At 40.3% G+C, this 23,228-nt stretch overlaps 2 protein-coding genes across 2 annotated transcripts in view; both read right to left on the minus strand.

Moving 5' to 3' along the window:
• Positions 1 to 331: 331 nt before the first annotated feature.
• Positions 332 to 7,910, minus strand: SNRPA1 (small nuclear ribonucleoprotein polypeptide A'). The gene is made up of 9 exons (XM_083371676.1): positions 7,689 to 7,910; positions 5,824 to 5,971; positions 5,570 to 5,648; positions 4,248 to 4,294; positions 3,324 to 3,426; positions 2,399 to 2,478; positions 1,930 to 2,005; positions 1,541 to 1,634; positions 332 to 1,105 (listed from the first exon to the last, which is right to left on the minus strand). Exons 1-9 carry the CDS (start codon positions 7,768 to 7,770, stop codon positions 1,047 to 1,049), a joined length of 768 nt encoding a protein of 255 aa, XP_083227802.1. The 5' UTR covers positions 7,771 to 7,910; the 3' UTR covers positions 332 to 1,046.
• Positions 7,911 to 16,095: 8,185 nt separating this feature from the next.
• Positions 16,096 to 23,228, minus strand: part of PCSK6 (proprotein convertase subtilisin/kexin type 6) — a gene marked incomplete at its 5' end in the record, with an annotated part of 97,030 nt that continues 89,897 nt past the window's right edge. Inside the window, 3 exons of the mRNA XM_083371336.1 lie at positions 16,096 to 17,426; positions 19,832 to 19,944; positions 22,321 to 22,444. Coding sequence (XP_083227462.1) covers positions 17,329 to 17,426; positions 19,832 to 19,944; positions 22,321 to 22,444 — 335 coding nt within the window. The 3' untranslated portion in view covers positions 16,096 to 17,328. The remainder of the gene's footprint in view (positions 17,427 to 19,831; positions 19,945 to 22,320; positions 22,445 to 23,228) is intronic.

The raw sequence follows: 23,228 nt of genomic DNA on the forward strand, positions 1-23,228 counted from the left end.
AGTAAAACAATAGTAAATAGTAAAATAGCAAATATAATACTTTCCTTGTGACGAACTCACCCATAACCTATTTTTCAGGATAGGCAGAAAATTTCTAAAAGGGACTACTGGCCTGTCTAGATTCAACCAATGCATCCTGGTCTCTTGATCTCATTTAGACTTTGTGCACCAAGACGTCTCTCAGACAGGATATTCACATTTATAGGAATGATATACACACACATTCTACTAGTATGGGGCTTTAAGGACAGATATTTCAGTTCTTTCCTGGGTGCACTACCAGTTAGGTATTGTCACAAGAGGCAAATCGAAAATTGCTTTCCTAACAACGACAAATCCAAACATATATACTTTATTTGGTTTATCATGAGCCATATAATAAGTTTTTTTAAAAATCATGAAAAAAGTACAACAGGTCTATTTCACGGTTTGACAGATGTTGGGAGTCAAAGTGGCCATGATTCCTGCTTATCTGCATGGCATTACAACTCCAGCAACTTGGGTGTCACAGTGTCCTTTTTTTATTATTATCAGTGTCTTAACCCTGCCAACTAAAAATATAAACATCACCAGTTAATATCACATTTGCACTGCATGGTAACTAGTCTGCTGTTCTTTTTGCTCAGTTCATTTTTCATCTTTTTTGGGGGGGCTACTTTCAATCAGCAGTAAATGAAATCTCATTTGAATAGGAGTCTGTAAATCTGAAAAAAACAAATTCTCAAACAGAGCTTGTCACTTTTGACAGATCAGCACAATATATAGCTGGGAGACCCCAACAATTCTAGCACTGCTAGTTTATTATGCTGTTAATTCAGTTGAATATAGTTTAAACATGGTAAAAAGTTCACCCAATGGTATGATGCATTTCCAAAAAAAGGCAGTTTTATTTAACTTCAAATGTACAGTATCAAATTTACAAACTACCATTTGCATTTTTTCATAGTTGCTTCTTAACACAAAAAAAAATCTGGAAAGAGAAAAAAAAGCTCAACCAAACAACAGTACACTGTAGATTATTATCCAAGATGTAAAAAAAATATTTATTAAGATCCATTGGCAACTGTATCTTCCTCCATCTCTTCCTCAGCCTCATCCGAAGGACCTAATTAACAGACAATAAAATACAATTTATTTCTGTCAAACAGAGATGTGAAAGATCAAATTCTTACAAAAGAAACAAGTACTGAGTCAGGTTCCCTCCCCCCTCCCCCATTTGGAAAGATTTAAGTTACAAATATTTCATACTAATTTGGCAACTTTCTTCAACTTACTTGCAAGTACTGACCTTTCCTGCGTCCAGTTGCAAGTAAGGACACCTTACCACATTCTGTAGCCCCAAAATATTGAATTCTGTATTGTCTTTGTATTTCAAACAATATACGATGGCAATTTAAATACCTCAGTCTTGAAATGTACCATTCTACCTACACAATTACCCTAAATTGGTCTAGGAACAATAAAAAAAACCTCATCTCTTCTTTGAAAAGAAATTTGTCAGCTATGCCTTCTAAATGTTGGAAGATGGAACATTTCTTACCAGTTTTACGGTCCCTGCCAGGTATTTGACCAGCTTGCAACAAGCCTTTCAGTCTCTCCACTTCAGCTAGAGTCGAGGCATTTGCAATGGCATTCTTGAAAAGAAACATCACAAGACAAATTGTAAATTAACCTAAAAGCTACTTAATAGACAAATGATTTGCTTAAAAGGACAACATTTTCAGTAACAACGTGGCAATGAATTTGTAAGGAATCTGTTATTTGTCAACTGCGAAATAAGAGAAAGCTATGTCATGCACGACAGTAGCTTATAACCGCAAATAAAACAAAAGTTCTGAAAATTAACAGCAACATGTACTTCCATATCAAATCTCTGGCTAGGTTTGACCAAGTGAGCAGTTTTTCTTAATGGGGGTCTGAAAATATTACCTTTATAGCTTCTACATCTCCTGGGGAGGGTCCAGCCTTCTTTTTGTCAGTAGGTAAACCAGCACCTGGGTTGAAACTTAAGAAAGAAGCATACAGTTCAATTTTAAAAGGCCTTCATCTGCTTCTCGAACTTCCCGAGAGAAGCCCAGATTTCAATCAAGTGTAGTATCTTATCTTTGTTAACAAACTGATATAATCAAAGAATAGCTCTTTCAGAAACACCAGCAGGAAACCGTTGAATAATAACCACCCTTTTAAACATTGTCCCAAGCAAAATATTAATGGTACAGGAAGGTTAAGCTGCTGACTTGAATTTTGAACCACCAGATCGGTGACAAAATCATAATTGTTTCTTCTCAAGCCTATGAAGCAATGCACTGCTAATTAGTGACAGCTACTGCTTCTTCATCTTACTTTTCATCTGCCTGTGGTGTTTCTGAAGAGTTTAAAGTGGTTATCCGTATCTTACGTTTTGGCTCTCCTGGCAATATCCTTTGCAAGCTGTGCACCCTGCTTGCCCTTGAACATTTTCTCTGCTTCCTGACGCTCCTACAGCAACACCACACACACAAAGTTAATGCAACATCAACAGAAACAGGCATACTGTGCATGGTTCTCCCCCCCCCACCCCGCCCAAAAGCAAGTTGCAGGATAAGAAATAATATATATAAATGCGCACACGCACAGTAACGTTATGCATTTCAACTTGCAATTCTTCCCCCAAAGTTGCATACTTTGTTGGATGTTTCTATTTTAAAAAGGAATGCACTGCTGACAAAAGTAGCACATGAATTGTTCATGAACATACAGGAAATTTCATTTAGCTTAGATCAGGGGTCTTGAAACCTGGCCCTTTTATGACTTGTGGACTTCAACTCCTAGAATTCCTCAGCCAGCCACGCTGGTTGAGGAATTCTGGGAGTTGAAGTCCACAAGTCATAAAAGGGCCAAGTTTCAAGACCCTTCTTTTAGAGGTTGCTCTGATAGTGACTTTCTTTCTCCAACCATCTAAGAAGGAATAACCAAGTTTGTATGAATTACTCCAAATGTTGCAGTTTAAAAGAACATAAAACATTTTTAAAATGAATTCTAAATTTTCATTTGGTCCATCATTTGCTGGTCACACACAGTACCAGGATTCCTAGTTTTATCTTAACTACTTCTTAATTTTAGAACACAACTATACATTTTAAAACTTCCAGCCATATGACTGTGTTTGTGGTATGGTTCCGTAAGACCAGCATACTGCAAGACTACAGTTCAAATTCCATTTGCAACAATCCAGCCATAATCAAGAAGCTAACCCAGAAAATTAGGTTAAAGAGAAAAACTCAAATTAAGTAAATGAATATAGTTGTCAGGAAACAGTAAGTCAAAAGTGTCAGAAGACTTACTTTTAATTTCACTTTTTGGAAATCCAGCACTCTGACCTGGGGAACCTTGTGGATGATATACAGCCTATAATGCTTCTTATTCGTTACAGGATTTCTCAAAACACTAAAAAAGGGAAAAGGAAGATATTCACATAATTCCAAAAGGAAAAATGTGTTTAGACCATTTAAACAAGGAACTAATTAAGAGAAGAACACTACAAGACAAAATGTGATCCTGAAACCAGAGATCAGGGGAATGCACGTTTGAACAATTACAATAAACTAATTACCAAAGGAAAAAGCAATAACACTTCTTTGGGTAGGATAAGAGTTTGCAACACCAATCTGTTAATGAGTGATTGCAGATAAAAAAACACCCCTTAAGATTGTTCTAAATTTACATGTGCAAAAAACCCCTGCTATTATATCAAGAATTCTTATGTTTTGTAAACACTGCAATTGCATATAAAAATGGCTTTTCAAATACATACCAAGAAGTTTGCCCTATATGGCTTGAGTAACGTAATGTATTATACAGATATAAAACATTACAAGGTCAAAATGCCCCATTCTAAGACTGGTAAATTACATTCTGGCCTTTGAGTTACAGAACCCCACTTAAATCTAAAATTCAATGAAAACCAAAGAAGTGACAAGTGTGCGAATTTTTTTGAATTTTCTTCACCATGTATGATCATAGTCTTTTTCTGAGAAAAAAGAAAAGTTCTAGCATAAAAACCAGCTGGCTGGCATTGGATCAGTCATTTCCTGTTAGCTCAACTTCCTCACAGAGGAAAGTTATGAATGCTACCTTTAGTTGTGCAAACTAAAGTGGAATATAAATCTGGTAAGTGGATACATAAACTTGTTATTAAGCAGCAGTAGCAATGGCCTCACTTTTTCCAACAATCAGAAACTGCTGTTTAAAAAATAAAGATTTTGTACCTGAGATAAGTTAGGGATTTGATAGTTGCCAAAGGATCGAGATCACCCTAAGATAAAATATAAGACATTTGCTTAATTTTAAACCATCTTATGTACCTAGTGCACCGTTTTCCTCAAGAAGTGCAAGATTTCGTACAGAACAAGCATATATTTATGTATGCGATATATAAAACTTCATTTCATGTTGTTAAGCTTTCTGAACTGCACAGTTTAAAATGGCTACCTCCAAACATCTGGCCTGCTTGATGCATAGTAATCTTTCTGAACTAGATTAACTCAATAACTTTTTCTTCCGGAAGGAAGAAATCAATTATCTTTTGGAGATTACATGAGGAAAAGCTTCCCAGGCTTATGCATTATATCAGACATGTCAAACACAAGGCCCGGGGGCCAGATCCGGCCCGCGAAGTGGTTTCATGCGGCCCACGAAGCCATCCTGGAAACAGTGAGGGAACGGCCCCCACTGCCTTGGCCCTGGCCCAGAGACCCTCCTTCTGCCAGAGACCCTCAGATCTGTCCCACTCCTGCCCAGGCCCCCATAGGCACCCTCAATGCGAACGATGTAGAGCTGGCCATGCCCACCCACTAGGCCACACCCACTCTAGCCACGCCCACCCAGTAGGCCACACCCACCCCGGCCCCTTGAGGGCAACCGCAATGCTGATGCAGCCCTCAATGAAATTGAGTTTGACACCCCTGCATTATATGGTCAATAATGTTCTGCAGATATAAACATAAGCCATTGACAAGGCAGAACAACACACAGATTGAAATTAGAGAAACACAAAATGGAACTGAGTTTACCTGTGTTTTTGTCAAACTACATTTAGAGAACAGAATTTCTGTCTTATGCTGTTTATATTAATGACACATACATAAACCTATATAAGCCATTGATATAATACTAAAACTAAGAAAAAAGGCTTTAAACACAAAAACATCCAATTTCTCCCTTTATTAGAAAAAGTCATATGTAAATAGCAGTGCTATTGAGATTGAAACAAAAGAAAGCAAAAGAAAACAATCAGGACATTTAGTCATGTAATTCAGCCTAGATGGTGTTCAAATGGGTTGTATTTTGGTTTTGGCTTAGTGATTTATAAATCAGCCAATATTCTTGTAATCTCTAGTTTATGTTTTAGTATGATGTACATGTTCATCTAAGTACTACCATAAAAATTCCCAGTTTTATGCGTGCCCAACTAAAGGGTTCACAATTTTTAAGAATGTTTATGTACTAAGAAGAAAAGTGAATATAAGTTTCAAACTCTCGGTCACCTTAGCATTCACAAAGAGATACTTATTTCCTTTATTTGACTTACCAATTCCATTATGTTATTGTTGATAAGGATGAGTTCAGTAAGATTTGGCAAAGACTGTTCAAGTCCTTCACCTATTCGACTAAAAAAGGAGAGGGTAAATAGTTAATAAACTAAATCTGGTAGAAAAGAATTTCTTTACCAATTATCATCTGCTTTTATATTTGCATTAAGATATGCAACAGAAATAAACAGCAATCTAAAATTTATATTTAAGACACTCCAGGCCTCAAAACTGTGGCTGGAAATGCACTCACCTTAATCTGTTGTTATTCATCAGCAATGTTTTTAATCTTCTCAGCAGTGGAAAGCCATCCAATTTCCGGATCTCATTGTCTGAGAAATCAATCGTATCAAACTGGTCCAATGTGGCACCCAAATTCTCAATTACAGGAATCTTGTATCCTGATAAAACACAGAGCGATACAAAAATATAAAGATACATATTCTGAGCACACATCTGATCCAGATTTAACAGCACACTATCATTGCTGCACTCCTTACAACAAATCTGACAAGGCCTGGTAAAATGGAGTACATTCACAAGAGAATGTGGGGAGTCTGCAAGAGTGAATGGAAACAGGCACTGACGGAAGGAAACATTTTGAAACAGCATTCTATGACTTTATACTTACCTAGTGAAATAAAGCTGTTCAGTGGTTTTAGATCTAAAACCATTGTATATGAAAAACAGCATTATCAATATTTGTAACAAAACTGTACCTTAACAAATGTCGGGAACCAAAAACAAAAGATCCATGTTTTTTTAACTTACTTGTAAACTTCTAGACTTCTATTAACTTAAGATTGTTAACAAAGTGAATGAATCCATCAGCGATAATCAACAAATCTGTTGATTTGTTTCCTGCCAGAGGAAAAAGTATACAAATCTGGCCCACCAATAATGGGCAGGGACCCCTGAGTGCTTACAGCAAGACCAAGAGCTATCACCCATGGTGATTACAGCCAAACCACAGAATGCATTTTTCACTTAAGGCAATCTCTGTGAACTCTCAAGCTTTCTCTTTCCGCTATGTATTCAAGATGGCCAGTGATTAATATTTATATGTAAGGGCTTATGTATATACATATGTATATAGCATGTTCATATCTGTCTTATGTATGTGTACACTTCTGAGAGCAGGCAACAGAATTTCATTTTTGATGTGTGCCAGTGTGCCCACAGTAAAAAATGACAATAAAGGTTATCTTATCTAAGGAGCCAGGAACAGGATAAAACAGAAACTGAGGGGTGCTTGATTCTCTCCGAGCTCGGCTGTTTCCTTGCAGATGCTTCACTGCCCAAAGTGAGCAGGGGGTTGGACTAGAAGACCTCCAAGGTCCCTTCCAACCGTTCCATTTCATTCCATCTAAAGATTCTATTCTATTCTAATATTCTATTTCATTCCAACATTCTATTCCGATATTCTCTTCTAAGATTCAATTCTATTCCATCCCCAGTGCTTTACTTTTCTGTAAGCTGCCTAGAGTCACTGAAAGTGCGTCGGGCAGCTATATAAATTCTCTAAATAAATAAATAGCCGTGCTAGAACAGAAGGGTCAAGCCTTCTCTTTGGGACCCAAGCCTGAAGATCCAAAGCCTGCTCTTTTGCCTGTTCGTGCATCAGAATCTAGGCCAGGGGTCTTCAAACTTGGCCCTTTTAGGACTTGTGGACTTCAACTCCCAGAATTCCTCAGCCAGCATGGCTGGCTGAGGAATTCTGGGAGTTGAAGTCCACAAGTCCTAAAAGGGCCAAGTTTGAAGACCCCTGATCTAGGTTGCTGCTGCTGCTGCTGCCGCCGATAGCCATGCTAGATCCTTGCAGGCCACGCCAAATTGGAACAGACGGTGAGAAACAGGTTTGGGTGCAAAGATGGTCGAGCCCCTCCCGACACCAGTCCTGGGATTATCCCGAGGAACCTTTAAAACGCGCCCTAAAAGCCACGCAGCTTCCTCCCCTGCTCGCTAACGTTCCACAAACGCTTTTTAGTAAAGTTAGACCCTCGGCGGCCACCATCCCGTTCGGAAAGCGCTTTTGCGCGGGGGAGCCCGGGCCTACTAATGTGGAACGGGATCGAGCTCGCCCCCGGCACGCAAAACGCCCCCAAGGGGGCTTCTCACCGCGGAGGTCGAGCTCCCGGTCTCGCACGGCGCTGGTGTACTGCGCCGCCTGCTCGATGAGTTCCGCCGTCAGCTTCACCATCTTCTCCCTCCTCGGCGGCTTCCGCAAAACACGCACCAGCGCCGAAAGAGGGGGGGCTTGAAGGGAGTGCGCATGCGTTGCGGCCACGCTCGACGCAGCCCGCGGAGTTGAGTTACCGAGCGGCCAGAGCCGAAAGCCGAGTTATCGAGCGCCGAAGGCTTTTTGCGCAGGGCTTGCTCCGTCGCCATGGTAACGCTGACGCTGTCGGCGTGGAAGGCTCGCCTCTTCTCAAGGGGGCGGGGCTTGGAGTTGCTTTTGATTTGCAGGGTCGGGGAAAATGCTCTGACGCCCTCCCAATAAATGTTAAATAAATATAAATGTAAATATAAATACAAATACAAATATAATGGAAGTGCATAGGTGGCAAAACATCATTGCTATGTCCAGAGAAGATGCCTTAACGAGGCCCAATGAGAATTGAATGAGCGTTTCTTAAAAGTATGGTACAATGACTCCACCAAGATCTTCTCTTAAAATGATTTACCAGATATTGAAGATTTTATTTATTTAAAACGTTTAATTAGCCACAGATTGGCAGCTCCCAATCAAGATAATTTGCAAACATTTAAAGCACTGTCACACTTCTCTTTTTTTTTCATTTGCAAAAAAAGAAGGGAGGGTTCATCGTGAAAAATATTTTACTAGCATTAATATTGTATGGTTTTAACGTGGTTTTTACAATTCAATAAATATTCTACAAATGCATTGGTTTTCATTTTTAACAGGGTAAATATTGATAAATATAACCATACAAACAAAAGCTCTTTTAGAGTCCTCCATAAGGGACACGGTGGCTCAGTGGGTTAGGACACTGAGCTTGTCAATCAGATGATCGGCAGTTTGGCGGGTCAAATCCCGAGTGCCGCGTAACAGAGTGAGCGCCTGTTACTTGTCCCAGCTTCTGCCAACCTAGCAGTTCGAAAGCATGTAAAAATGCATGTAGAAACATAGGGACCACTACGGTGGGAAGGTAACAGCGTTCCATGCGCCTTTGGCATCTAGTCATGTCGGCCACGTGACCACGGAGACGTCCTCGGACAAGCGCTGGCTCTTCGGCTTTGAAACAGAGATGAGCACCGGCCCCTAGAGTTGGAAACGACTAGCACGCATGTGCGGGGGAACCTTTACCTTTTACCTATAATTTTAAAAAGTGAGAAGGGGTCCTGAGAGCAAAACATTCAAGAAACACAGATTTCATGGAATGCCCTACATCATGGCAGGTTCATCCAACAGGCTAAAGCTGAAGAGCTGGTTCTCAGCTCGATAAGATTATTTATTTACAGGACTTATATGGCTGCTTATCTCATACTACCATTGTGGGTGGCTGCACCCTTCCAGCCAAGTGCCACACCAAATGGCCTCCCAGCTCAACTTCACCATCGTAGCCCAATGCTGGGGAGAAGAGTTAGGTCTTCATAGCCCACCTAAAGGCTAGAAGATCAGATATACCTTGTGTTATGTACTGGGCTCTTGAGGAATACCACGTGGGTTGCTGGAGCAGCTAACGGCTCTCCAGCAACCTAGACTACAAGTCTCCTGTGCTGCAATTGGCTATCTCCAGGTGGCAATGGTTGATTCAAACCTATTGGCTGCTGCCTAGGGGCTAGACTATATATTGCGGCTAGTTGCAGCCATTTCCTCAGTACAGTTTCTGCACGAAATAAACTATGAGTTACCCTGTACTCAGTTACGCGTCTTCATTCCTGCGCCAAAGAACCCGCTATTTAACACCTTGGATCTCCATTAGTTGCCCCTTCCAAACCATTTTGTTAAAAATTCTTTATTATGACTTTTTAAAGAACATAAAACAGATATAGCTCAAAGTATTTAAAATATGATATCCATTTATCAGGTCCGTTTGTTTTTCTATTTCTTGTTCCTTTTTTGCTTGTCCAATATGTCAGTCAGTTATCTCCATCTATTTTGACTGTGCTGTGTTCTTTCCTTCCCTCAGAAGTGTTAAGATGAAGCTTACTGATAGATGGTAACAGTTACTTCTTCAAATTTATGGACACATGATGTAATCACAAGGATGATGCACCAATCAACTACATCCACAATGAGCAAAATGTTTTCAGGAATGAGATTTTAACACTGTCGATAGGCAAAAAAAGGAACAATAGACTTCCTTCCTTCCTTCCTTCCTTCCTTCCTTCCTTCCTTCCTTCCTTCCTTCCTTCCTTCCTTCCTTCCCATAAAGAATTAGGGGAAGGGAAACTAAATTAGTCTTCCCATATAGACAGTAGAGTCCTTGCTGGAATTCCTGTGTTGTTACTTTAACTTCCTTAATTAAAACTTACTAAGAATCATAGCTCTGAGTGATTTTCCTTGGGGTTAATTGCTTTCATTTTTTTTTCATTTTTTTTAAAATTCCATTTACATCCCGCCCTTCTTCGAAGACTCAGGGCGGCTTACAAGCTTAGCAGTAGCCTTCATTCTGTGTATATGCCTGCTTATTAGGGCTTTCACACACACATCGAGTGGCATTATTACAAAGTCAGCTTAATTGCCCCCAACAATCTGGGTCCTCATTTTACCTACCTCGGAAGGATGGAAGGCTGAGTCAACCTTGAGCCTGGTGGGATGCGAACCTGCACTAATTGCAGGCAGCTGGTGTTACTTAAGGAGGCATTAGCCCACTGCTCCACCAAGGCTCTTTTGGGTTGCTGAATCAGAAATCTGATACTAGATGAATCAAACATAGTGGCTGTTTTCATATGAGGTGAAACAAATTCATTATATTATGGCCTATTTTAGTCTAGTATGTTGTATGAATGCAGTCAGTTGTAATGACCTTCTCAAAGCCCGAGAGAGTGGTTGAGGATTTCCCATAAATTTCCTCTTACACATAGGCAAGTGTACAACTTGGTCCTTTTTTTCAACTGCAGGTTGAACTACACTGAAGGTAGAACATCTGGGCAACATTAAGACATCACACAGGGTGGCAGGTCATGATTTAAAGAGTTTGGTCCCAGTCTTTTGTCTAAAACACAGCAATGACTTATTTCCACTTAAATTAACAGAAGCCATGATGTATAAAATTTACTATGCACATTTTCTCTTTGTCTTTTGAAGAGGCATGTTGACGCATGCAAGCCAGCTTTGACCATCCATTATAGATTGCCAGGAGTGGTGCTTATATCTTAGCAATTATATATTATGGGTTCTTCATCAGCCAAGAAGTGTCCTCAAAATATCCTTCTGCATGCATCAATGAGGATAATAAATTTTAACAATCCAGAAGAGCATAGTTAGAGCAGTGTACCATTAACTAGTAAGACATATTATCATGTTAAGGATTGGTAGGGAAAAATGTCAAAAATTTTGTAACTAGGACTGCAGCTTCTTAATTTTAAGATTCAGCAGAAGAAGTTGAAACATGAACAAATCTGATTGCCCTTTTACATTTTCAAATAGCTAAATTAAGTGGAAAAAACAGGTCTGATAGGAATGGACAACCGAAGCTCCCCCAAAATGATTTTTTTTCTGTTATCCCATCTTCTGAAATGGTTCATATGGTATTGAACATCAAATAACAGAAGTACATTTTCTTGCAATTTTTTTTTTTAAATGTGAAAGGACTCTCAATATACCTAGAAATAATTAAAGTTATTATAATATAAAATACAAACAATTGCTGGAAACCTTGGGTGTGTATTTTTGTGTAATGGTATAATGTCATTGCTATCTCACTGTTCATAGCTCCTTTCCAAATAATGTTAAAAGATAAAAATTACAGTTACTGTATATAAATATTGTTGACATACAACAGGCATTATTGCAGATGCTTTGTCTCTGTATGCATGTATGCAATGTTAATGATTTTTATTTCAGACGTGTATTGCATTGCTACTGAAGGAAAATGGATTGATCTGGCATTTCTAATGTTCTTTTTTTAGGTTTGTCAAATGTTTAAAGTTCATCCATTGTTTCTGGCTTAGGGCAACTCTGCCTCTCTCTCTCTCTCTCTCTTTCTCTCTCTCTCTCTCTCTCTCTCTCTCTCTCTCTCTCTCTCTCTTCTCTCTCTCTCTCTCTTCTGTCATCTATCTATCATGTTTATTGGGAAAAAGCTCACATTTTCTGTTTAAGCTTGCTGGAAGGAAACCAAGAAGGAAAAAAAAGCTATATGTCAGTAGAATTAATATTTTCTCCTTCCTTGGGCACCTTCTGAACTTCAACAACTGGTTTTAAATCTTATGTGCCTGTCACTGGAGACCACGAGGTGGCATACTAGCATTAGGAAAAATTATGCCAAGGGTCTACTTCATAACTAACTGCATACATAACAAGAAAAATGTTTTATACACCCGGAGATGATATATGGATAGAAGATAAATAGATGCAGACGAATAGATAATCTGGTGAAAAACACAAGTTTTGGTGGACACCTAAGAGTCAGCTTTTGCCAAGAAATAAATTTATTATGAAAGCACCAGCCTGTGCGCCATACTCAGCCCAAAATAGATTAAATAATAATAATAATTGAGCTTGCTTAGTCCTATCAATCAACTGGTTTATTTACATATTATTTATTACTCAAATTTATAGACTCCCGCTTTCATAATATCATATTTCATAAATAACCATGCATGAGAAAAGTCAATACAAAAGGAACTTTTAAAAGGGGAGCCTCACAGATATCCAGGAGGCATATAATACGTGATATTTGATTAACTTATGGAAAGCTAGAGACATGGCTCATTTCCAAAGTTTGATTATTCCAGTGGCGTCTACCAATTTTTGCCAGCACTGCTGTTTTCCTCTCTTTGAAATCTCCTCAAATTAAGTCATGTTTGGGCTTAAATTTCCATCTCCGAGCTCTGATGAATACATTTAACAACAATCCTTATACAGATAGTCCTTGACTTATGATAACAATGGAGCCCAACATTTCTGTTGTTAAGTGGGACCTTTGTCAAATGAGTTTTGCCCCATTTTACAAACTTCCTTGCCACAATTGTTAAGTGAATCACTGCAGTTGTTAAGTTAGTAACACGGTTGTTAAATGAATCCGGTTTTTGCATTGACTCTGCTCTTCAGAAGGTCACAAAGGGGGATCACCTGGGCTCAGGATACTGCAAGGGTCATCTGAATTTTGAACCCCTCACTATGGGGGTGCTTCAAGTGTCGTAAGTGTGAAAAATGCTCATTAAGTCACATTTTTCAGGGCCGTTCTGACTTTGAAAGGTCACTATATGAACTGTTGTTAAGTCGAGAACTTCTGTACAAAGCAAGGACGAAGTGCTGTTGACAGTAGCATTTTCTTTCAAGTAAACAAGGAGACTTCTTCAGTTTGCCTCATGCTGGGAGTCTCAACAGCATAATCAAACAGGACAGGGCTGAATCATGCAAAGGATGCCAAAGATTTAGACTCCAAAACATGCTGCATCAATTATTCAACATAGCCCAGATTCTATTAGGCAATTTGCAAGTTCACCGAATGTACTGAATCGCCATTTACTTTTCAGGCTGTTATAAACTAAACATTATGCTAAGCCAGAGGCCGTGTTTGCACAACACACTGAGCCTCAGGAAAGAGTACGTCCATTCTTTGCAAACACCTTCCTTTGACTATTACAGCCCGACTCACCATTTTTGAGCAGGTGTTTTGCTTCCAGGGCTTCGACAGAGAGTTTAAATGTCATTTTACTGTTTGAGAGGTCAGCCAATGCTTCAGCTAAATTAAACCTTCTTTTAATTCTCTACCACCACAACTTGAAAAACTGCACTGGCTGGGAAAGTTGCTCTATCCATTTTACCAGCAAGAAAGTCCCTGTAAATTTCATGGGCCTACTCTTCTGAACAGGGGCGTCTGGGATTGCTCTGGTAGAAACCCTTATACAATTCAATTTTCTTTATTCATTAGAGCTGGGCACAAGCATTTTCTCATGAGGTAACGACAGAACCCATTTAAACTTTACCCCTGCGGTATTTGCTTATTGTGTACTGACATTTCTTTCCTGCTGGCAGGGACTGGCAGACACTGAAAAAGTAAACATTTTGACGACGTTCTATTATAATTGTTACAGTGATGAGTCACAGCGCGAATTAACTTTATAATCGCTTATCTAGTCATTTCCCTACTAAAGTTTTGGGACTTTGGAGTCACAGTCAGAGAGAGAGGAAGAGAGAGATTCTTTCGTCAAGCAGAGTCCTGTGTCATGCTTAACTACAATTGTGTGGTTTTTTTGTCTAAATCAGTGGTTCTTAACCAGTGGTCTGCGGACCCCTGGGGAGCCCGTGATGTCGTCACAGGGGGTCCACAAAGCCTTGAAGAAATGTTATGATTTAAATCTTGAGTTAAGTCTTGGGGGGGCCGGGGCCATGGTTCATGGCCACAAAAGGTATTTAAAAGGGGGTCTGCAGCGAAAGGAAGGTTGAGAACCACTGGTCTAAACAATTGGGTTCAGTCATGCTAAGACATAAACCACGACTTGTAAACCACAATGGGAGAATTCAGCGGACATGCTACATCAACTCAAACAGAGCTCTTGATGGTTGGTGCAACATGTGAAGAAAATACCAAGAGGTCACAAGAGAAAAGTTTATCTGTCTCCCTTATCTGTTCTTGCCCATTGCTTCTCCACCATCTTCACAAGGAAACTTGCCAGCAGGAAAATGATCTGACTAACCAACAGATCCCATCTCACAGTGCAAACGGGTTTTGAATTCTCCACGATGCTTATTCCCATTCAGCAAGCTTCCTCTTTTTTAATCCTCCCATTTCTAAAATCAGAAAGACCGCGACAGCTGAAGCAAACCTAATGGGATCACTGAAGATGGGCCATGTCTATCCATGGTGAAATTGGTATTAGGAGAGGGGGGGAAAAATGTCCCAAGTAAGTTTTCTGGATCACAGCTCATTCCATCTTAGAGATGGTCTGCTTAAAAAAAGGATCTGGGTTGCCTTGTTCATCTCTGCATTTTGAAATGTACATACAAGAGCTTGGTTGTTTTCTTGCAGATGTTTCATTACCCAAATTAGGTAAAATCATCAACATGATGATGTTACCTAGTTTGGGTAATGAAACCTCTGCAAGAAAACAACCAAGCTCAGAGAGCACCCAGGACCCCATAGTCTGTCCTTCATTCCTTCTTCCTTCCTTCCTTCCTTCCTTCCTTCCTTCCTTCCTTCCTTCCTTCCTTCCCTTCCCTTCCCTTCCCTTCCCTTCCCTTCCTTCTTCCCTTCCTCCCCTCCCTTCCCTTCCCTTCCCCTCCCTCAAGGGTCTTGGTGGAGCAGTGGGCTAATGCCTCCTTAAGTAACACCAGCTGCCTGCAATTAGTGCTGGTTCGAGTCCCACCAGGCTCAAGGTTGACTCAGCCTTCCATCCTTCCGAGGTAGGTAAAATGAGGACCCAGATTGTTGGGGGCAATAAGCTGACTTTGTAAAAATGCCGCTTGGTGGCCCCGAAAGCCCTAATAAGCAGGTATATACATAGAATGAAGGCTATTGCTAAGCACATTGATTTGTGCTTTAGATTGTAAGCCACCCTGAGTCTTCGGAGAAGGGCGGGATATAAATGGGATTAAAAAAAAATTCCCCTCCCTTCTAGCACTGATGATGTTACCTGGTTTGGATAATGAAACCTCTGCAAGAAAACCACCAAGCTCAGAGAGCACCCGGGACCTCTCATTTCAGTCCTGAGCTACAAATATTAGATAAAATCTAATATCTTTTTATTAAACAATTGAAGCCAGATTTATTAGACATACTCCAAACTGTGTTGTGGGACTTTTGTCTACCAAAAGGGTGTGTTGTAGCCTAATCAAAAAAAAAAAAAGTTGCACTTTGCACCCAGGGAATTTTTACTCATGGGCTACTTACCAATATGTATATTTAGGTCTCTCCCAAAAATATTATAAATGATTACAAGACATAAGACATTCTACATAATAAAAGGATAGACTGTACTTTAGTAGCATGAAATAAATACGTAGTAATTGATGGGGACTATAAATATTTTATTCATGTTGTCATTTTGCCAGCTTATCATAAAATGCTACCTCGGTTGTTAATATTCATTCCACCAGTTTGACAGTACATGGGTTCAAGCAGTATGAACACATCAATTAATTTTTCTTTTCCCATCCTCCCCCACCCCAAAAGTTTGAAAACCCACTTTGTCAGATTGCCAATTAACATTTTACTGCTAATTTCACGTTTCACAGACTGGAGGGTTTAACTTATTAAGAATGAGAGTCAGAACAGCTAGTACTGCATAAGAAGGAAAAAAACAGTTGTTTACATATGTCTGAATACAAAGAAACAGCTCTGTCAGTGCTTACAAAGGCAGCATTAGAAAGGAGGGCAATGTTTAAGTAATATTTCTTTTAAAAAAGGTTATGTCTCTGTAGAAAATAATTAAAAAATTCTATGAAGGCAATGACTGCATTATAAGTTACTTCTTTTTCAAAAAAATCTGTAAGACCACATAGTCAAATATATCTTAACACAATTATATAAACACCACATGACAAACTATAATATATATATTATATTATAAATACATTCAGATGTGTTATTTTGTTCACTGTGATTTGGGTAGAATTGGCTGTTTTTCGTTCTCTCCTTCTCGACAGGCTAAATGAAGCACCTTTTGGAAAGGTTTGCCACCTGAAATTACTGGGCTGTCATTTTTCTTACCACCACCACCCCTTTTTTTAAGGAAGATTGTGCTGGCAAGATATGGTAAGAGAAGCAAAGCCATCTGTCAAAACTCAGAGATCTATTTGGGGCAGGGAGGGAATACTGTAGCTATGTCCGCAATCATGAGTCTAGCATGATACCAGTTATTTCTCAGAAATGGCTTCAAATCCAGTTGATCAGAGTCGTAGACAGCAGCACGCCTGATCATTTATAGCAGAGTTTGACTGTTCAGATCAGCACACAGGGAGATGAATGCCTGGAGATAAGTAGGGAATCACTGTCCCCTGCCAATTCAAGAAATCCTTCTTTGGTCCCTGTCAAGCTAAGCCCATCAAAAGACAAGGGGGAATGTGCCTATTTTCCAGCACAACGGTGTGGAAATGAATCGTATCACGTCAGGACGTTGCGGTGGTGAGTATGCAAAACCAAGGCTGATGTTCTAGGCATCTGTAAACTATTCTAAATGATTTAGGAGGGAGAAGGAAGAAACAACGACTTTTCCTCTCTTTTGGGGAAACGCAGAAAGAACACACAGTACATCTGCATTCCTATCTGACACGGCATGACAAGTTGGCTAGCGTGAGGGAAGCTGAGACGACTTGCAAGACGTGCCAGAGAAGGATTCCTATTGCCATTGGCCCTTTACGTATTTGCTTTTGGTCAAGATGCAGCAAACAAAGTGATCACGCTGTCTAGGACTTTAGTTGAGGTACGCTGTAGGGACCAAACTTGCCGGTGACGGTGAAAGAATCTGAGTTGCAGGCTGAGGCTGAAGCCACCATTAGATGAAGGTTAGGACCAGGGTGGGAGTAGGAGTGGAAAAAAGGAAAGAAAAAAAGGGGGGGGATGGAAACTTTGCTGGAAGAAACTGGCACATTAGGAGTTCCAGATGGCAGATATTAAATGCTGGCTTAGCCAGCCAACAAGCATGTCCGACAGCAAAATTGTATAAATGGTTTGCGTTCACATAACCTATTGGATTTCACCATCTCACAGAACACCTCGTCACCTGGGGGAGATTTAAAAAAAAAAGGAGACAGCATGAAGGGAGAAATTAGATTAGCATTTCTGTTGAACAAACCAGAATTTATAAGAGTGGGGGGAAAAAAACTATTCTGATGGACGAACTAAAAGGAACACATTGTCCCACTATTTTAACGTCTACTTTTCAAAAGACATCCATCTCCGGTATAGGTGGTCCTCAACCTAAGGCCGCTATTGACCTCCCCCCCAAAAAAAGGCAGTTCTCAAGTGAATTTTGCCCCCCCCTTTATGACTTTTCTTGCTATGGCTGCTAAGCGAATCATTGCACTTGTTCAGTTATCATAGTAACACGGTTGTTAGGTGAATTTGGCATCCCCTTTGACTTTGCTTGTCAGAAGATCGCAAGAGGTGATCACGTGACTCTGGGGACATGCAACCGCCATAAATACATGCCAGTTGCCAAGTGGGTGGATTTTGATCACCTGACCATGGGGATGTCGTAGCGGTCATAAGTGTGGGAAAACGGGTGTAAGTCACTTCTTTCAATGCCGTTGTAGCTTTAAATGGTTATTAAATGAATAGTCGTAAGTTGAGCACCACCTGTACACAAAACCACCTTCCCACTCCTGGCCAAACTTTGTATATATTCTGAGGTTGTTCTAGCTGAAGAAAATCATGGAATAGGAAGGAAGTGTAGGGTCCCAGCCCTTTCCCAACCCCCCCCCACCAATCTTTCAAAGTTCCACCCCAGTTACCAGCCAACAATCATTTTTAAGATGACAGAAGGAATATCATTAAACATTTGGGGAGCAAACATGTGAACAGGGTTTAGGGTAAATATAACAAAGCAAAATTCCTTTTCTCTCTCTCTCGCTCTTTATCATCTGGCTCTAACCTTGTCTAATTTTGAGAACACATCTCCAGCACACCATTCAGAGGCCAAGGGCAGCCAGCAGTCTCTGAAAAACATTGTGCCTCCCTCGAAGAGGAAAACGTAAGATGAGGAACTGACATTTCGCTGAAGAATGTCAAAAGTGGGCATAGTCCAAATGAGTTCCTACTGTTCTCGGAAGGTCTGATGGGATCCCACCACTTAAGAAGTGAGAATACATTGTCAAAGGTGGCCCAATGAGTTCAGTTTGGTCTACACATTCTTATCCCAGTTGTCGGGCTTCCGGAGAGCAACTGGGATACTAAGGGGTTGAACTACTAGACCTTCTGCACACAAAGCAGATGCTCTACCTACTGAGCTACTGGTCCCTCCCATATAATAATTGTATTGCAGCATTACAAAAACTACAAAGCCACTGCAGCAGGTTGAAACATAATCACTCTATCCACCCAGCCCAGCAGTGAAGGTGGGGTAAAAGAATAAAATGCAGATTCCTCGTAACTGCTGCAGCATGATTCCAGCCACTCAAGTCTGCAAAGAGGGACTGTGTTTAAGAATGAGCAATTGACATTTAATGTCATGTGTGGCTTTGAATATGCAAATCATTCCCATCCTTCAGAAGCTTCAGCAGCAGCTCAGGACAGACTTGACATCAAAACAAGTTGTGCAGATAGCTCTACCTGGTTGTTTTCACATCACCAATTCTTCTCAATCTGTCCCTCTGACCCCAATTTAATCCCAGTAAGCTTCACTATACATTCCATAAATACCAAACTTCAGCCACAAAAAGCAGTTAAAATCGCCTTCCTCTTCGGTGCACGAAAGAAAAAGAAGGAGGAGCGTCTGGTTGAAGAAAAGGATGAGATTCTGGGGAATGGAGGCATGCAGATCTAGTAATGGCCTGATAATTCTTACAGCCCCAGTTCATTTCCTCCTCACACATCCCCCCCCTCAATCTGCTCTTCATTTTGATACTAAACCTCTGATTCTGTTGGAACTGCAGCATTCTTTTTTTTTTCCCCCTCTGTTGCTCACCACCAAACCCCACACATTCAAAAGGGAAGGGGACAACTCACCGACCCCAACTCACCATGGAACAACTCGCTGTGGGACAATTCAACAGTTCAATTTAAGTATTTAAAATAATTGTAAAAAATATTTTAAGTTTTGTCATTCACATTTCATTTTCTCCCTTCTTTTCCCATCCTTCCTTTGACAATTCTATTCCACCATTTCTTTGATATTAGTGGTACTCTCGTCTTGTGGCAAATTGTCCCACGGCGAGTTGTCCATGAGTTAGAATTAGAATAGAAGAGAGCTGGAAGGGACCTTGGAGGTCTTCTAGTCCAGCCCCCTGCTCAAGCTGCTCAAGTTGGCCACGCCGAGTTGGCTCTGCTGAGTTGCCCGTGCTGAGTTTTCCTAGGCCCCTTTCAAAACGTTTCCTCTTATGGCTACTCTTATTCTTACATTCCACTACCTGTAGCCACCTGCCCAACAGACATTGTTTTGTTTACTAAAAGTCCATAAAAAATACATACCATTGTGACATCTGTCAGTAGCAATGCACGTGCCACTCAGCAGATAAAATCCTTCTTTACATTTGGAACAGTTTCCCCCAGAGCTATCACAACTTAAGCAGTTATCTTCACACCTGACAATAAAAGATAACTATTTGATAACTAGTGAGACATATAATTTTAATTTAAGGATGGGTGTGAATCACACATGTCTTTAATTGTGGTTTGTTCAATAAGCCACCGTTGGCAACAAATTGAAGCACAAACCAAAGCTTAATGGTTAGGTCTGTGCATGCTAAGCAAAAATAAGCCACATTATACAGTTCAGAGCCATACTAGTTAATTTTTGCTTAGCGTATTGAACCCAATCATTGTGGTTTATTAAAAAAAACTAGGTTATGCAAATAATATGTTACAGATTCCTAGAAGAACAATGAACAAAGAGTAACTGATCCCCATTTCATAATTCCACCTATTATTCTTCTATACATTACATAATTTTTTGACTATTATTTGTATCTCTGTCTTTATCTGGATATAGGCTAGGTTCAATCATTGCAGTAAAATATGGTTGGCTTAATTATAGTTTATTGAATGAATAAGTGGCTGAGTTTAAATAACGAGCAGTCAAAAGAAGTTTAAGTCATATTTTGGCTTGGATCAGTACAGAAACCCAGTCAGAAATTTCTAAAATTTCTTTCTTCCGATATTGCCTTAAGTAAGTTTTCTACTTTCTGATACAACTTTTAAAAAAGAGAATATTCTGAGAAACCTGAATCAGTTAGGCTAAGTATTTAGGCCGCTTTCAGATCAGCAATGAAATATTTGGGGGGCTGAAGTTCCAGAATAGGATCTATTTTGATGAAAGTAAAGAAGTTTACAGATCTCTGTTTGAGTTTGTTAACTTTAATAAAATGATTTGCAATGGTAATTTAATTTAGAAAAATGTGTTGGTAATGGAAGGAAGTGAAGGGATTTTATTGTGCTTATGGTTTTAGTATAGGTTTGACATTAGCAGCTCTTTTATATAGCAACCATTAGTAACCATTTTATATTGATATTTGTTTTGTTATTTTGTAATCATTATTTTGTAGTCAGATGCTTTATGTATTTTGGAAAAGTAAAAGCCTCATGTTAAAGGGGAGGGGGGAAAGGAGCTGTGGTGGAGCCTGGGTTGTCGTGTATGAGTCATCATGTAGGAATTATTTTTCTGTACCTTTTGGTTCCTAGTACCAAGACCAGACCTCTTTGTTCTGAAGGGGTATAAAATGGTTACTAATGGTTACTACATAAAATAGCTGCTAATGTCAAACTTATACTAAAATCATAAGCACAATAAAATCCCTTCAGAAGTATCCAGCTGCACACAGTTCAGCACCCAGATCTATAGCAATAGCATTTAGACTTATATACTGTCCCATAATGCTTTACAGCCTTCTCTAAGCGGTTTACAGTGTCAGCCTATTGCCCCCAAACAATCTGGGTCCTCATTTTACCAACCTCAGAAGGATGGAAGGCTGAGTCAACCTTGAGCCGGTCAGGATCGAACTCCTGACAGTGGGGCAGAATTTTGCCTGCAATACTGCATTCTAACCACTGTGCCACCACGGTTCTATCTACATGCCCCGGTAAAAAAAATGGAAGTTACTTTAAAGCAAACCAGTTCCTTCTGTCTACGCCAGCTTTCCCTACCTGATGTCTTACCTGTTGGCCTTGCAGGAGAAACCAGGTAGGAATCTCAACAAGATGCGCCAATTCTATTTTATAGTAAAACTACATTGACAGAATCTTGCAAGTATGAATTTACCGCCTCCCCCTGTCTATTTACAGCCTGGTGTACTAGGGAGGGTTTCTTCTGAGTCTCTTTCTCCACCCATTATGCAGCAGGGGGCTCTGCTGTTTCTTATCTGACCATTTCCTTAGCAGCCTCTCTTTGCCTCATCTCCCATGGTCTTTCCCAAGCACCATTACTCTACCAAATGGTTGGGATTCCAACATTCAGATTTGCAAGCCAGGTGCTGATTAAGCTTCTCAGGGTTTTTTTTGGGGGGGGGGCCTGAAAATGGGAATCTTTAAGACGCAAAACCCCTGAGCTTCATCCTTTATCCTTTTATTTCATAAAAGATCCCTTAGCAGCCTAGCGCCTCCCTCCACCTGCATCTTTTGTTCTGGGAGCAGATGTTGCAGGAAGTTAAGGAGGGCCAAAATCAAGCTGATGAGCACGTGGAGAACTGGCCAGAAGGAAAATCGAGATTCCAAATTTGCAGCAGAAACGCTAAATGGCCTTCTTGTGGAAAAAAAAAATACCTGAGAAGTTAAGGGTCTTGTTTTTCTTTTTTTTTTTTCCCCTCCCTCCGTAAATCTCACAACATCGGAGCAATTTCGGATAGTCAAGACAGAAGATTTATGTGTGCAGCATGTCAGAGCAGATTGCACAGCGAGAGTTCCGTCTCACTCCCAGACCACTTTTCTGAAAGCCTCCATAACAGGCTGCCAAAGCAGATAATTACCTTCGGCAGACTCTAAACGGCAATCCAAGCCGCTCGTCGTGGTAATAGCCTTCTCCACACGTTGAGACACACCTCCATTCGTGGAGCTTCTTGGCACACTGGAGACATTCTTCATGGCTTGGCCCTAAGGATCATGGGGGAAAAAAAAACATGGTTCTCCAGTCAGGGAAGGTGTAGGTGCAAAGTGAGGGGTGGGTAAGGGGGAGGAATTTTATTTATTTATTTATTAAATGTATGTATGCCACCCATCTCGTTCTGCAAAGCGATTCTGGGTAGGAGTTGCTAGATTCTTTAGAACAGAGGTCCCCAATCTTTTGGGCACCAGGGACCGGTTCCATGGAGAGAGGTTTGTCCGCGGACCGGAAAGTACAGGGTTTTGTGTGCTGCCTGTATCTTGTGGATGGGGCTTTGCTTGTTTGTGCGGACCGGTTGCTGGCATGCCGCGGCCTGGTACTGGTCTACGGACCCTTGCTTTAGAACATAGAATAATAGAGCAAAAGGGACCTCAGAGGTCTTCTAGTCCAAATCCCTGCTCAAACAAGAGACTCTATCTGACCATTTCAGACAAATGGTTGAATAGTCTCTTCTTAAAAGCCTCCAACAATGGAGCACTCACAACTTCTGGAGCCAAGCTATTCCACTGGTTGATTACTCTCACCATTAGGAAATTTCTCCTTGGTTCTAGGTTGCTTTGACATGATTCTCCCATTTGATATGCTTTGATATGACTCTCTGTCCCACTGGTGGCCAAGAAGTATCAACTTGTGAGACATTCGTTCTTTAAAAAGAAGGTGCATCAATGAACAGCCTAGGCATTTTTGGCGGGATAACATCAAAATGTAGCGTGAGCTACAATCGTTGGCATTGTTTCCAAATGGAAAAAGGAAGACTTGTTTAGTTTCTCATCT

This window comes from Vipera ursinii, assembly GCF_947247035.1.
Source record: "Vipera ursinii genome assembly, chromosome: 11".
Classification (NCBI taxonomy): domain Eukaryota; kingdom Metazoa; phylum Chordata; class Lepidosauria; order Squamata; family Viperidae; genus Vipera; species Vipera ursinii.